The sequence below is a fragment of the Nicotiana attenuata genome, unplaced genomic scaffold (genome assembly GCF_001879085.1).
Source record: "Nicotiana attenuata strain UT unplaced genomic scaffold, NIATTr2, whole genome shotgun sequence".
NCBI classification, from domain to species: domain Eukaryota; kingdom Viridiplantae; phylum Streptophyta; class Magnoliopsida; order Solanales; family Solanaceae; genus Nicotiana; species Nicotiana attenuata.
Window position 1 is genome coordinate 225,533 of NW_017670674.1, and position 15,850 is coordinate 241,382.

The following is a 15,850-nucleotide window of genomic DNA, read 5'->3' on the forward strand; positions in this document are numbered from 1 at the left end:
TCTTATGTTACGATCCGCAGCCGGCAAAGTCTCCTTCAGAGTATTTATATTTTCTTTCTCTCATGTCCAAAGTTGTATTCCGGATAGATGATGTATTTTATTTTATTTTTCCTAGTTGATGCTCATGCACTTGTGACACTGGGTTCTGGGATGATTATGGGTTATTTAATTTTGAGATTGTGAAAATATTAGTATTTACTCTAAAATTTCCATCATCTACTATTTTGAAGGAAAACTATGATTTCGAAAATACTAAAAAGAGAACCAAATTAATTATTTATTGTTGGCTTGCCTGACAGCGGTGTCCGGCACTATTACGACCTTTAATGGATTTTGAGTCGTGACATTTAGTCTGGTGAATATATTTTTATCTCCTAAAAAGAAAAAATGCTATTCTAATTTGATTTAAAAATTAAGCAGATTATAACAAGAAAAAAAAATAAACTAGAAAAAGTTTGAATTAGGCAGGTCAAGTGATAAGATCCTATGCGTAGACAAAATTATGTGAAAATAACACGGGCTAGCCAGTTTTCAGACTGATAATTGAAAAATAGCCAGCATTTTTAAAGTCATTGAAAACTAATCACTATTTTGCCGCAACACGGAAAGTTCCATCATTATATACTGGAGATTGGTGCACCTGTGTATAAACTTCCAGCATATTATGCTGGAACTCCAACACACGGAAAGTTACAGCATACTATACTGGGGATTGGAACACCTGTGTATGAACTTCCAGCATATTATGCTGGACCAGTATATTATACTGGAACTCCAGTATATTATGTTGGAATATTTTCCGGATTTTGAAATTGTAACTATTTTTCAATTAATACTTGTAAATCTAGCTATTTTTGCATTTCACCCCGAAATTAACTCATTACATGTTTATTTAAGCAAATTGAGAGGAATGATGTTGTCTGTATTTATTGATTCAATGCGTTTTAATTCGCCTAAATTTAATTTAATTTAATTTGTCCATCCTACACCCTTAATTTTCATGAAACGTGTGTCGACACAGTACAAAAGTTTTCTCTTCCAATCCTCATGTATTATTTCCAAATAGTTCTTGTTTTAGTCCAATCTTACAATAATTTGTTTTTGCACCAAATTAGGATGCCATAAAGCAATAAGGAAATAACATTTTAAAATAGTGCTACAGTCAAACATCTCTATAACATTCTTGTTTGTTTCGAATTTTTTTTGACGGTTATAGTAAAGTATTATTATATATATTATATATTATTTTTTGAATGTTATATACAATATATATTATGTTATAACATAAAAATTTAGTTTCGAAGAATACTTGATTGTTGTAGTGAAGTATCGTTATAAAATATGATTATGGAAATGTCTACTGTTGTAAGTAATCATTATTTGCAGAAAATGAAAAATCAAAAGTGTGATGCGAGTGTAAAACAAAAATAAAAACAAAAACTTTTGTGTCCAATCAAGGGAAAACGGAAAAAGCGATGACCTTTTAGCAAAACAATTCACCTACAGCAATTTAACAGTAAGAATTCTGTTTTGCTACCTTGTCGAACACTCTAGAAGTCTGTGAAGATCCATTTGGTCTCCAAGTAGAAGCCATGGATTACGAAGGCGATCCTCCTCCGTCATTTGATGCCATGGTACGTTCTTCTACTTCTCTCCTTATGTTTCTCAATTCATTCTTTTTTGTTTTTTCTTTCTTTTTCCCCTTTTCTGATAAGAAATGATATTTTTCTGTCTTTTAGTCGGAGAAGGGTTAGTTTGATTGTTACATTTCTTATGGGGATTTTGATATGATTATCAGAATTTTGGTGTCTGTTTTGTTCACAAGATATGTTATGAGTGCGAATTCAGCTAGTAGCCTAGTACTAGGAAAATGTAAGGTTTTGGAATACAAAATGCAGAGAATGATACCACAGGTTTGAGTTTGGCCAAGCTTAGCATAGTATCCTTAGTTCCTTTTTTTTGGGGGGTTAATCAAGTGCCGGATTCATCAATATGTCTGTTAGGTAAATTTTAAGATTAAACAGAACAATCCACCTATAAAAAAGGTTCAACCGAACAATCCGATAAAACTGGAATGACATAGAGTAGATTAACATGGCCCCTGTGCAAGGATGACACGCCATAAACAGTTCTTAGGATTCAACTGGATTAGATGCAGATGTCATAAATTCTGTTCTTGCATAATCCCGGTATCGTAGATAATTGCTTTAGAAAGTTATGCATGAGAATTATGGTCAAAGCATATTATTCCTGTTATTATTCATTTCTAGATGCATCCAAGAGTGAAGTGTAGAGGTCAATCAATGAAGTTGGAATTAAGTCCATTGGGAACTAGGATTCAAATTTCATAAAGACAAAAATCTGTGTGATTCTTTCCCATATACCTAAACCAAACCTACAGATAGTTGTACGGCCAGAGGTGGAGCCAGCATTTGAAGTTTATGGGTTCTGAATTTACCTTGGAAACCATAGCTTATATTTGTTACTGTGTTCACAATTAAATATTTAGACTTATTTAATAAATTTTCTAATATAAATACAGTATCTAAGTAAAAGTGACCAGGTTCGATCAAACCTACACCTAATAGGCTCGCTCCGCCCTGTGTACGGGTAGGAAAAAGCTAGGTGATTTAGTTTGCCCCCGAACACTTGCTCACTCACCATGGAACTTTAAAAGCAAATTTTTGTTGATTCAAAAGTGAAGCAAGTCTAAAACCTGTCTCACTTCATTCTTGTTCTTCCTTACCTATGCAGAGACTGAAGCCCTCAACTTTCCTTTTGTTTTTCAACAATTTTCATAATATGTTCAATCAGTAATGTTCATTGTTTAGTCTAGACATTGTTCTACACCATTCTGGGTAAAATTTTCTTTTCTTTTCGCTTTTAATGATGTGTACTCTTTACGTTGCACTGAATTCTGCCGTGGGGGTTCAACAAAAATCATTACTTGCTATCTGTTCAACATATTTTGGGCTTAGTAGAAGCTCTTTTCCCTTCAGTGCACTCTGTATTTTTGCACTGAACTATGCCGTGTGAGTTTGACACGAATTAACACTTGTTAATCTATTTATTCTGCAGAAAAGTACGGCCAAAAATGTTGAAGTTCAAGGATTCAACCCAGGATTGATCGTCTTAATTGTTGTTGGCGGACTGTTACTGGCGTTCCTTGTTGGGAACTATTTACTTTACATGTATGCACAGAAAACTCTTCCTCCAAAGAAAAAGAAGCCAGTTTCCAAGAAGAAACTGAAGAGCGAGAGACTGAAGCAAGGTGTTTCAGCACCTGGTGAATAGATATCTTGGACACACCTGTATTCCTCTTGTTCATTTTGATAGAAGATGTTCCTAGTCAATAGATGGTTGTACTTTATAGTGTTACCAATTTCCCACCATCATAGGTAGAACTTAACCAAAATATTCTGCTATTTTTATAGTGACTCAGAAGTTGTTTTCCTATATGCTACTCATTTCCTAATCTCTTTTAGATGAATTATTGCTCTTCTTACCAGGCTGTTATGTCCAAATTTCTGGCCAGGTTAATGCTTAGTGTTGCTTTCATGGTTGCATAATAGTGAAATTCTTTTAGCCCTCGAAAGATAACAGTTGCATTGAAATAAATGCCAACCTCTTAAAAGAAAATTCTGCCTCTCTGCCCTTCCAGGGTGGGGGTAACGCTGCGTACATCTTACCCTCCTAGACTTCACTTGTGGGAATTTACTAGGTTTGTTGTTGTTGTAGCTTAAAAGAAAATTATGTTGCTGGACTAATACAAAAGAGACATTTCCTTATTCTAACAGCCTAAAAGAAACAAACAACAATAGCTTTTTGGAGATGGTGTCCGAAGCATTTGCATATTGTTCCCATTTTGTATTTCTTTTAATTATAAGATGGTGTCCGAGCTAACTTGCTTGCATCCATTTCAAATCTCTTCTACAATACAAGAACAGATTCATCAACAGCAATTTCTTGTATCATTTCATAAAATTGCAAATCCATCTCTTTTATGTGTGTACAATACATTATATAATATAATATCACCTACATAGTCTCAAGTTTTACTTGTCAACTTTCCATCAATTAAGTAAAAACGTTCCAGTACAATATCAGAGAACATTGAAACAGCTAAAACCAGGTAGGAAATGGTATGGAATCAATGACACAGTAGTTGCTATCAGCGACCCATGTTCTGCTCCCCAGGGGGAAGCATAACGAGGACTGGTTTGATATTGAACCCAGGATGAGGGAGCCTACGACGAAGTTCACGACCTTCCTGGCAAAGAGCACAAGGGTGGCAAAAAATATGAGTTGCAAAGTCACAAGTTGACTCACATTGCTCGCGTCGTTCCTCATCTTCAACAAAGCCCCCATAGCACCCACATGATCTGGTGACTGCCTCACAGTTACCCTGCAAAGGAAATAAATCTTAGAATTAGTTTCCAAGCATTCCTTGTGGAATAAGAAACGACGATAATATCCTACTACAACTACTGCTGCCCCCACTTTAAGGTTATTGAAAGAAGAGCAAGAGCTCCCCCAGCTACCATCCGTTAAAAATGTAATGATGCAGAAACAGAAGAAACTAACAAAGTTAGATGATGTTAACCAAAATGTAGGGCAGTATACAACAAGAGAGATCAACCACTTTGCACATCTTTGATAGCCTAAAGCTCAGATGATCTTAAATGAAGCAGCATAGTCAATGAGGATTCATATAGTCGAACCTCACTTGCTTGGGCTTAATTGAGGCGTTGTAGTTGTTACTCTGTAGCCTAAGGCATGAAGTTTAATCATGACAAGGGCATTAAACTGACAATATTACAAGCTTTTATCCAAACCTAATAATGTCAAATCGGATCCAAGATAAAGTAAATTAACACGTAGCTGCTGGACAAAGATGAAACATTCACATATTACCTAGTAAATTGCAATGTAGGATTAGAACATCTAATCCCAGAAATAAATAAGTTAGAGTAAATAAGAATAAAAAGAGCATTAGCAGAATAGTTCTTTTCGAACGTCTATCTTCATAGGAAGAATTTAGTAAGGAAAGTTCAGCATCCCAATCCTCATAGAGAGGAAAGAAACAGCCGCATAAAATCTTCGAAACATGCACCGAAACAATTGTTAATTCTTAGGTCACATCCCCAATAACTTGACCGAATGACAAAGATAAAGCATAGGGAAAGGTTTTGAACCACCTAATCCCTCAAATCATGTATTGACAAAAACCAAAATGCTGAGATATAATACCAGCAATGATAAAGCACTTGAAGGGGAAAAAAAGAAAAAGAAAAACGCAAAGAGACAGCCAACCTCCAGATTAAACTTCTGGCGGAGAGCGGTACGGCTGGGATATGAAAACCAGGGTGCCATGCAGTTCCAGCCGAAAAAGGACTGTCCAATCAGGTATAGACCAGTGTAAGGCAAGCAGTGATTGGAAAAACTTCCAGGAGCAGATCCAATTCTCTCAGCATTGCTCCCGTAGAGCACACATGGTGCCAGAGTTCCTAACAAACCTGTGCAGTGACACGGCTGGCATTGTTAGTATGACAAAGAGAAGACAAGAAAGCAAGGAGAAGAAACTCATAACATCTTTTAATGCTTCCTGGAAGGAGGAGAAGGTAAGGTCTGAAGTATCAACAAAGATATCCGTATGCAAATATAACACTAAGAGGCAAGAACTTGAACCGTAGTACTTGATTCATTGAAGCACAGGGGAGATACAGAAGAAAGAGTGTCATGTGTCCCTATATTGAACTTGCCAAGGCAGAATCCATTGGAGGTAGATGTGAACTAATTACATAAAAAGAGCAATATTTCAAGAATAATATATGAAGATCCGACTCTCTGACATAGTAGTTTGACTCTGTATATCGACGCATATGACCATTCCCATAAGTCTGCACCACAGATATATTGCAGTTGTAGCAAATTAATATAATATTTTGGGTTCTAGAACCAAACAAAAATTATCTCATACTGCCTCCTTAACATTGTCATCCTTTCATTCAATTGAGTCATCAGAAGAAGCAACAAAAATCTTTGGACTAGGAAGGGTGTACAATTAAATTCTAAGTCTTACAAGTATCTAAAGAAAAATCACCTCTATCAATTACATTTCTCTAGCTATTTTTTTCAGTGGGAAACTTGGAAGAATATCCTTTCAAATTTACTTGAGAAGATCATTTGGTAAAAACCTTCTTAGTCATCAATAAGTTAATACAGACAAACTCTATGCACCTTCCATTGAATGCAATTGAAAAACATTGAATAGGTAATGCTTGATTAAATCTTCTCAACCAGTTCATTCAGCTCATGAATAATACTATATGAATTGTTATGTGGTAAATAATAATAATAATAATAATAATAATAATAATATAGAAATTGTTTTGCGATCACCTGAAATGATTATCTACTTAAGGATACTTTTATCTTTAGGATTCTTATCCATGATTGGATGATTGCTAATACACATTGTTGTTTTTTCATATGTGGTCAGCCAAACGCAGCATTAATTAAGCGAGGACATATGTTTTCTTTATGTGGCCAACCAAACTGCCGTTAAAGCATATAGAACAAAACAACATAGATTCCCAGCAACAACAAAAAATGGTTATATTTTTCCTAACACCAAATTAAAACAAATATTTATTGGTTTTGTTTTTTACAATTTAGTATTTAAACAAAATCAGCTCAACTTCACTTTGGTTTTCCAATTTTTCTAGGTTTGATTAATTTGAATTTTCATTTTACTTAAACATCCTAAATATAACAAAATATCTCCTTTGATATAAAGAGAAATCAAAGCGACAAACTTTTACAAAATTTTAAGGGAAAGAAAACTAATATAGAATGAAACACTCACAAACTTCAAGATCGCTGCTGACGAATTCATCATTCTTCCCAAAACAAGAGCAAAGGCCTGATTCCCATTGGGCCCTACGCATAATGGGCTCCCCCACCACCGGCCCGTGGCCCATAGGTAACCCATTAGCCGTCCATCCCATCGGAACAGCAGCTGAAGCCGTCGGTTTAACCGGCTCCGCCGCAACCGGAGGAGCTGGGGTTGAAGAATTGAGCTTGGTCGACTTCAATTCATTGTTTGTCGTCTCAGATTTTTGCCTGGGTAAAAATGGGCTTGATTCTTCCATATTATTGGCCATCGGAACAGAAAATATTCAGAAAAAATGAATACCCGGAATTGATTTGAATATTGCAATTTTCAAGAATTGGCAAGAGGGACGAATGAAGTAGAGGAATCTAAGAGATGTCAACCTCAAAGATCTCTCCACTGTATGTGTGTTTTACGGATTACAGAAACCGTGTGGAATGCGTAAATAGGAACATTACTTTTTTCTCTTTTTTTTTTTTTAACAAAAAAAACATCTTTCTTTTTCTTCCTTTTTTAGGCGAGGATGACCGTAAATAGAGGAGGAAAGTGAGATAGAAGAGAAAGGGTCGTTATGTTACTAATTAGGGAAATTGCGCTTTTAACCCTTGAATTTTGACAAATTCTGATTTAGTCCTTGTAATATTTGAATAAGTATATTTAACTTTCAATTATTTGAAAATGGCATTTGAAAATTTGAGTTGTGTTTGGACATGAATATAATTTTGGGCTGTTTTGAATTTTTGTGAGTGATCTGAAGTGAAAATTTGGAAAAATAGTTTTGTGGAGTTTTTAAAATTTTCGAAAAATTCTGAAATTCAACTTCAAGTGAAAATTGAGAATTTCTTGGCCAAATACTGATTTGAAAAAAAAGGGAAAAAAATTCGGAATTTTTTTTATAACCAAACGGGCCCTTAATCTTCCTTCTTGTGAATCTTCATAAATTTGACGAATCATTAATCATCGCATTGTTAAGTTTGTCCTATTACTCTAAAGGTAATACAATTCTAAAAATAGTCTATATGTTACATATTAAAGGCACCAAGCACATATTTTAATTAAGTGAAGTTTTAATCTGTTTAGGCATAATAACAACAATAACAATCTACCCAGTATATTTCTAACATATGAGGAAACTGGGTAGGTTAACTCCACGTGTGGAATTTCACTGAGTTTGTTGTTGTTGTTGAAAACTGGGTAGGTTGTTGTTGTTATGACTAAACTGGGTAGATTGTTGTTGTTGTTGTTGTTGTTAAGTCATATATCATATAAACTAAAATTAGAATTTTTTTTTGGTCTAACAATAAAATTTTATTTAACCAAGTATGATATGTACATCCACTAGTTCATTGTTGACTCTAGAACTAGTCATATTCTTTGTAACTTTCGAAACACTTCCTCCTCTATTCTAACATCTATTACAGTATAGACCTATATTAGGCTTGGGTATGAGTTTAAATTATCTAATAGCTTTTTCTAACTGCTTCTATGTTGTCCTTTCCTATGCAGTTGAATGACAATCTCTCTTAATCTTAGAATGCGATCTCGTTGCTGTTCTTGAAATCTTCTAGCATTTCGTTCACTCCAAATATGATAGACAGCCGCAGCTAGTAACCATCCTAGGACCTCTGCATGGGCTTTGCTGTTGCATCTTTTGGTCGTTAAGCTTTCAACTTCCTCTTCCCAGCTTCCTACCTGGCTACACTCTCCTGTCCAGCGTAAGAAGGAGCTCCATAACTGCCTTGAGTATTCACATTCAAAAAACAGATGTGAATGGGTTTCTTCAGTATCAGACATGCATAATACACAGTTCCTAGAAACTTGTATTCCCCATTTAGCCAATCTGTCAACTGCAGAGAGTCTCTTCTGTAGTGCAAGCCAAAGTAGAAACTGATACTTTGGCACAAGACATGGTCCCATAATGAGGCCTTTCCACATGACTTTAGGATATTGAGGGATTAGATGCATGTATGCCTTCTTGATTATGAACTTATCAGCATGAGTGAATTGTTGTAGCTCTGTGTAAGGATCATTGTTCCCATACCATTTCCTTGCATCAAATATTTTTCTAACAAGCCAGCATGCTTGTTTGGGTGTCTCCATCTCACTAATATCTTTTTTTTATGTAAAAACTGTGAATCCATTGAACCCACAGGGTGTCTTTCTTAGCTGTGATAGCCCAAAGCAGTTTTGATATGGCTGCTTTATTCCATGTATGGAACTCAATGATGTTCAAACCCCTTGCTGATTTTGGCATACACAGCCTCTCCCATGCCACTAATGCTCTTCTTGATGTGGCACATTGTCCAGTCCACAAGAATGTTCTACAGGCACTTGTTATTAGTTGCATCACCCTCCTTGGTATCAAAAATACTTGTGACCAGTATGTTTGTATCTCGAACAGGACACTCTTGATTAGCTGCTCTCTGCCACTATATGAAAGGAATTTGGTGGTCCAACATCTAATCCTGGCAATCATTCTCTCCACCAGCGGCATGCATGTTGAACTGTTATTTTCTTGGATGATAGGGGAACCACCAAGGTATTTGAATGGTATCTCACCAAGTGCAAAATGCATTTCAGAAAGGATTTGATCCTTCTGATGTTGATCCACCCCTGTTATATATAAAGAGCTTTTCTCCATATTTGCTTTGAGGCCTGAAACTGTTGAAAAGTGTTCAAATTCCTTAATCATCAGTTGAATAGACATTCGATCAGCCCTGCAGCACATTATTAAGTCATCTGCAAAACAAATATGGGTTAGTTTCATTTTCCTACACTTTGGATGGTGGTTGAAGTTGGGGTTGTAGTTCAGTTGTTTCAGAAATCTATTCAGTTAATCCATTGCCAACAGAAATAGAAATGGTGACATAGGATCTCCTTGTCGTAGCCCTTTTCTTGCTTAGAATTTAGGGGTGAGCCTTCCATTGAAAATGATAGAGTAACTCACAGTCGAGACACTCCATGATGATATTTACAAACTTCACTGGCATTCCAAACTCGAACAAAACCATTCTCAGAAAGTCCCACTCAACAGTATCATATGCTTTCCTAATGTCTATTTTCACTAGACATCTGGGGGACATTCCTTTTCTGTTATATCCTTTGACTAATTCATGGGCCACAATGGCATTATCCAAGATGTTCCTTCCTTCAATAAAAGCTGATTGTGATGGCCCCACAATTTTGTCCACTACTAGTTTAAGTCTGGAAGTGATCACCTTGGCTATCAACTTATACAAAGTTGTACAACATGCAATAGGCATGAACTCTAAAATTTGAATTTAACAATAAAGGAGAGACCAAAAGTGCTATTATTCCTATTATGGGTGTACAAACTGAACCGAAAAACTGCACCAAACCGATTAGGTTTGGTTTGATTAATTTGGTTGATATTGAGTAAAAAAAATTGAACCAAACCGACATATAAATATATATATTTTATAAATACTTTCAAGACTTTATATAGAATTTTTCTTATAAAATATCTGAGAATATTTGGGATTTTCTTATGGCATGTAATATTTAATAGAATATGAAGTGCTCCATTTTTATTAAAATAATGGGTTGTATGATCACTTTCTTATCAAGTGTTAATGAAATGCGTCAATCTCTTTATTCTTCCATATTCATATGTCAAGATCTATTAAATTCATATATCTTTTTCGAATTTGAAGTGGTATTTTGATAATTTAAAATTAAATAGAATATAATTTTAGGTATCATATTAATTATGTTTAATTATCAAAATTCGGTTAACCTTGAAAGTGTACATCAAGAAAAAATTATTGTGAGACGGCAAAAATAACTATTATGTGTTACTAAGAAAATTCTCCCATAAAAATATTTTTGTAACGACTCGGCCGGTCGTTTCATGAGTTACAGCCCTGTTTCCCCCATTTCTGCTTCCTTATGTGTTGTTCAGCTGTATTTCATCGTATCGTGTTGGTTGTTCTGTGTTCGGAGTGGTCTTGGAGTGGAATGAGACACTTAGTCTCTTATTTAGAAACTTAAGTTGGAAAGGTCAACCAGATGTCGACTTATGTGTAGAAGGTCTGAGATGTGAATTCTGATAGTTCGGTTAGCTTCGTTAGATGATTTTGGACTTAGGATCATGTTCGGAATGTATTTGGAGGTTTGTGGTAGATTTAGGCTTGAATTGGCGAAATTGGAAATTTGGCGTTTTCCGGTCGGCAGTGGAAATCTTGATATCAGGGTCGAAATAGAATTCCGGAAATTGGAGTAGGTCCGTTATGTCATATGTGACGTGTGTGCAAAATTTCAGGTCATTCGGATGAGGTTTGATAGGTTTCGGCACCGTTTGCGGAATTCGGGAGTTTGGAAATCCTTAGGTTTGAATCTGAGGGTGATTTCGTATTTTGGTATTGTTTTGAGTGTTCTGAAGGTTTGAATAAGTTTGAATGGTGTTATGTGACTTGTTGGCATGTTTGGTTGAGGTCCCGAGGGCCTCGGGATGATTTCAGGAGGTTGACGGATCAAGGATGGGATTTGAAGAAGTGCTGAAGATTGCCTTCAGCTGTCATAACCGCACCTGCGGAGTGGGGACCGCAGGTGCGAGGCCCGCAGAAGCACATAAGCAGCCGCAGATGCGTCCATAGGTGAGAAGGACAGGAGCCGCAGGTGCGCGCATGGGACCGCACCTGCGATGGATTTTTTGCAGGTGCAGCGTTGCAGAAGCGACTTATGGACCGCAGATGCGGAAGTTCTGGGCAAAAAGTATATAAGGTCTCCTTCGTGAATTTCAGTTCATTTTCCACCATTTTTGAACGGCATTGGAGCTTTTGAGGGCGATTTTGAGGAGGAATTCAGGGGTCTATCAGCAAGGTGAGTGGCTTGAGCCCTAATACTTGTATATGTGATGATTTTCCGTTTTTTAATCATGGAATTTGTAGAAATTAGGGATGAAATTGAGAAAATTAGCGCTTGAAATTGGAGAGTTTAATTTGAGGATTTGAGGGGACATTCGACGTTGGATTTTGATGGTTTTGGTATGTATAGACTCGTGAGTGAAAGGAGTTTCTAGTTTTGTAATTTTTATCGGATTCTGAGACGTGGGCCCACGGGCCGGGTTTGAGTCAAATTCGGGATTGATGGTCTAATTTGATAATTTTCGTGTGGAATTCATTCCTTTAGCATATGTTGATGATAATATACTGATTTTGGTTAGATTCGGAGCATTTGGAGGCCGACTCGAGAGGCAAGGGCATCGCGGGTTAGATTTTGTCCGGTTTGAGGTAAGAAATGATTGTAAATCTTGTCCTGAGGGTATGAAATCCCGGATTTCACATCGTTTCACTATTTTGAGGTGACACACATGCTAGATGACGAGCGTGAGGGCGTGCACCGTTGGTAATTGTGACTTGGTCCGTACCGTAGCAACTATTAAGTTGTGTATTGGACTGAAAACTATTTAATACTTATGTGTTTTAGAAAGTATTACTATGTTTTGGGCTGAATGCCATATTTGGGCCTCGTGCCAAGTTGTTTGGGCCCTTAGGGGCTTTTTACTACTATTTCCTCACTGTTTTGATTTAAGATATGTACTCTTTCATGCTATGTTTTACTGATTTCATAACTCAGTCTTATTTACTCCGTTTTGATGCATAAAATGATATTTTGGGCTGAGCACCCTGTTTTATTGATAGCCGAGTGGCTTGAGAGGTTTCTGACTGAGTAAGGCTGAGGGCCTGTGTTGTGAGGATATCATGGGATCGGGCTGTGCGCCGCAGCATGTTGTACTGATTTGTGATATATGAGAGGCCGAGGGCCTGATTGATTATGCCACGAGGTGGCTTGTTGTAGCGCTTGGGCTGTAGGAGCCCCTCCGGAGTCTGTACACCCCCAGTGAGCGCGGGTACCCTGAGTGAGTGATATGATGTTGCCCGAGGGGCTATTCTTGATTCATGTTGTGCCCGAGGGGCTGATTACGAGTGATTGTGAGGTTGCCCGAGGGGCTGATTCTAAGTGATGTTATGCCTGAGGGGCGGTTTGTGATACATGTTTTGCCCTAGGGGCTATTTATGATTTTCATCACTTTTACTCTAAACTTCATTGAACCTCTGTTGAAACTGTTGGAAAAATATCTTCAAATGATTTTTACTGAAATTGGATTTTAACGAGATGATTTGATTTATGGACTGTTTTGAAATCATACTGTACTTGCTGTGATTTTATGGCGTGGATTTATGTGTTTCTTACTGCTCAGTCTTTATTTACCTTTATCACTTACTGAGTTGGCGTACTCACATTACTCCCTGCACCTTGTGTGCAGATCCAGGAGTTGCTGGACGTGATAGCGAGCGCTGATCTTTCATCCGTCGCGGATATTCGGAGTCGGCAAGGTAGTTGCATGGTGATCACAGCCTTGCTCTTCTCCCTCTTATCTCCCTTAGACTATATTAGTGTTTTTTTTTAGACTGTGATAGTCTTTTGTATTTGGACAGTCCTTAGTAGGTGCTCGTGACTTGTGACACCTCGATGTCGGGCCTTTGTTCTTTCCGCACTTGTTATTTAGATTTATGCTGTGAAATTTTATTAATTAATAGCTTAAAACATCTTTATTATGAAATATCGATTTGTTTTGGAATTTTGTCGGCTGACCTAGTTTCATGATAGGCGTCATCACAGCCGGGTTGGTTTTGGGGTCGTGACAATTTTAATAGATTATATGTTTATTAATTTTTTTAATTTTTACTAAACATATATTTACTTATCAAAAATTTAACAAAGTAAGGTTAAAATAATATTCATGTAACAAAAAAAAAAATCCGAAAAACCTGACAAAACCGAACCAATCCAAACCGGTATAATTGGTTTGGTTTGGTTTTGATAGAAACCGAACCAATCCGATCCATGTACACCCCTAATTCCTAGTACATAAGAAGCCAATTTTAAACAAGTTTTTCTCCCAGAAAGTTTTTGCATGCAATAGAATTTTCAAATCCAACGCAATACTATGATTTTGTACCGTCTTAATTAGACCTTAATTCATAAAATGTTAGCCTATATGATTAACCTACGAGTCACTTTCGTTTTTATTAACTCCTTGAATTAGACACAAAGGTGAATCCACGAGCCTTTCTTACGTGCTACTGTTATTGTTTTTCATCTATTTTCTGGTACTTTTGATTTTGTTATTATTTCTATGCTTTCTGCTGTTGGTACTGATATATTTTCTTTTTCGTCTGCTTGAGCCGAGGGTCTATCGGAAATAGCCTCTCTACCCCTTGGGGTAGGGGTACGGTCTGCGTACACTCTACCCTCTATAGACCCCACTTGGGAGATTTTAATGTGTTGTTGTTGTTGTTGTAGTAGCCAAAAAGAATAAGTTTGATTTTAGTTCAAATTTATTATGCTTGATTTAATTACATTAAAGAATAAAATTACAAAAAAATAATATGTCATGAAAGTATGCCTCCAAATAGAAAATTTTCTTAATTAGTAGCTTAATAACTATATATTCTTTGTCTGATTTGATTAACTGGTCATTGTTCTTGGGTTAGATTTTTCAATTTAGTTGTAGAGTTATATGAAAGTTATATTCAGAGCAAAAGTTTCAATTTTCATTTTATGAGAATTAACTCAAAACCTCTATCAAGATTATTTTTTTCCAAAATTCTGCTCAAATTATACTCCAACATATAAATTAATGTTGTATCATTAAGAAGAGTAAAGTTACATATTACCTAGAATCATTTAAAATTATGCATCAAAAGAAATTGCACATGAAATAAGGTGTAATTATACATAGTAAAATGAAGGCTAATATAAAGAAAAATTAAAAAAGAAAGAAGATAAAGAGATTAATTAGCAGCAAATAACAGGAAGAAAAAATAGAAGGGAGTTTTATAGCTTTACCCACAAGAATCAAACTAGTTACCCTTGCCTACCCATTAACTTTTCTACCCATTAAACTAATTACCCTTCCTACCCATTGTAGTTTTTGCATGTAATTACCTCATTTTCTCGTTTGTTCTCTATGTTTTCATTTTTTTCTCCTTTTCTTTTTATTTATTTTTTTACAATTATATTTTTTTTATTTTTTTTTACCATAATGTGATTTCATACTCAATTTTGGCTCATTTCTTTTTAATTTTTTTCTTCTTTTTTTCTTTCCTTTTGTTCACTTTCACATACAAAAATTTCGCCCATAAAATACTATTGACGAAGAGATAGAACGAAATCTGAAGAAAAAAATTCAAAAATCGAATCAGTAAATGCTGGGTGAAATATGGGTTCTCATGGTTTAGCTATGGAGGTTTTAAAACCGTCTGTAGCGTTAAAGGACGAAGACAAAATAAATTAGGCATTAAATGACGGTGGGTATGGGAACCTGCTAATTGCATGGGCTGCTGGGTGAAATAGCTTGGGCCGGATATGAGAATTCGCTAATGGGTGGGCCGTGTAAATAATCTGGGTCGCATGGGTAGGTACAGTAAATAGTTTGGGCCTAGGTATTAAAGGGTAAATAGTTTGGGCTTAATAGGTATAACGTGAGATTTTCTCTACTTATTAATCCCTATTTCGTTGGGCCTTGGGCCTCACCTCTTCCTCCCTTTCTATTTTTGGAAAAATCTCACTTTTTGCCCACTAAATCCAAACTATTTATCCTTTAATATCCAAGCCTAAACAATTTGCTTTTCCTACCTATGCGGCCTAGACTATTTATCCGGCCTACCCATTAGCTATTTACCTTCGCATTTGAAGTACGGAATGTTAAAACATCCAGTTTTATTTTTGCAAGGTTACTTAGTAGTGGACTTAAATGGATCTACTTCTCCTCTGCCAGATCGATCTTTATTAAGAGGGTCAACCCAAGCTATTGCTGTCACGACCCAAATCTCCCTCCATAAGATGTCGTGACGGCACCTAGTCTCTACGACTAGAAATCGTATGAGGAGTTTATGGTCATGTTACTAAGAACTGGAATGCCAGATT

The 15,850-nt window shown here is 36.2% G+C and overlaps 3 protein-coding genes across 3 annotated transcripts; 1 reads left to right on the plus strand and 2 right to left on the minus strand.

Moving 5' to 3' along the window:
• The first annotated feature begins 1,420 nt into the window (after window positions 1-1,420).
• LOC109242151 (DNA-binding protein S1FA-like) lies at window positions 1,421-3,508 on the plus strand. The gene is made up of 2 exons (XM_019408985.1): window positions 1,421-1,634; window positions 3,079-3,508. Exons 1-2 carry the CDS (start codon window positions 1,593-1,595, stop codon window positions 3,292-3,294), a joined length of 258 nt encoding a protein of 85 aa, XP_019264530.1. The 5' UTR covers window positions 1,421-1,592; the 3' UTR covers window positions 3,295-3,508.
• A 440-nt stretch (window positions 3,509-3,948) lies between these two features.
• LOC109242152 (cell number regulator 8-like) lies at window positions 3,949-7,410 on the minus strand. Its single transcript, XM_019408986.1, has 3 exons — window positions 6,869-7,410; window positions 5,314-5,516; window positions 3,949-4,405 (listed from the first exon to the last, which is right to left on the minus strand). The coding sequence occupies exons 1-3, from the start codon at window positions 7,164-7,166 to the stop codon at window positions 4,172-4,174; spliced, it is 735 nt and encodes a 244-aa protein (XP_019264531.1). The 5' UTR covers window positions 7,167-7,410; the 3' UTR covers window positions 3,949-4,171.
• Window positions 7,411-8,368: 958 nt separating this feature from the next.
• Window positions 8,369-8,995, minus strand: LOC109242142. The gene has a single exon (XM_019408977.1). It carries the CDS (start codon window positions 8,993-8,995, stop codon window positions 8,369-8,371), a length of 627 nt encoding a protein of 208 aa, XP_019264522.1.
• Between the last annotated feature and the right edge of the window lie 6,855 nt (window positions 8,996-15,850).

Bases quoted from the DNA above. Each gene is read 5' to 3' on its own strand.
- LOC109242151 (XM_019408985.1), top strand. From the start codon at position 1,593: ATGGATTACGAAGGCGATCCTCCTCCGTCATTTGATGCCATG. The intron at 1,635-3,078 runs GTACGTTCTTCT...TTTATTCTGCAG, and splicing joins CTCCGTCATTTGATGCCATG to AAAAGTACGGCCAAAAATGT.
- LOC109242152 (XM_019408986.1), bottom strand. From the start codon at position 7,166: ATGGCCAATAATATGGAAGAATCAAGCCCATTTTTACCCAGGCAAAAA. The intron at 5,517-6,868 runs GTGAGTGTTTCA...GTCACTGCACAG, and splicing joins CAGCAGCGATCTTGAAGTTT to GTTTGTTAGGAACTCTGGCA. The intron at 4,406-5,313 runs GTTGGCTGTCTC...TTTCCTTTGCAG, and splicing joins GCCAGAAGTTTAATCTGGAG to GGTAACTGTGAGGCAGTCAC.
- LOC109242142 (XM_019408977.1), bottom strand. From the start codon at position 8,995: ATGGAGACACCCAAACAAGCATGCTGGCTTGTTAGAAAAATATTTGAT.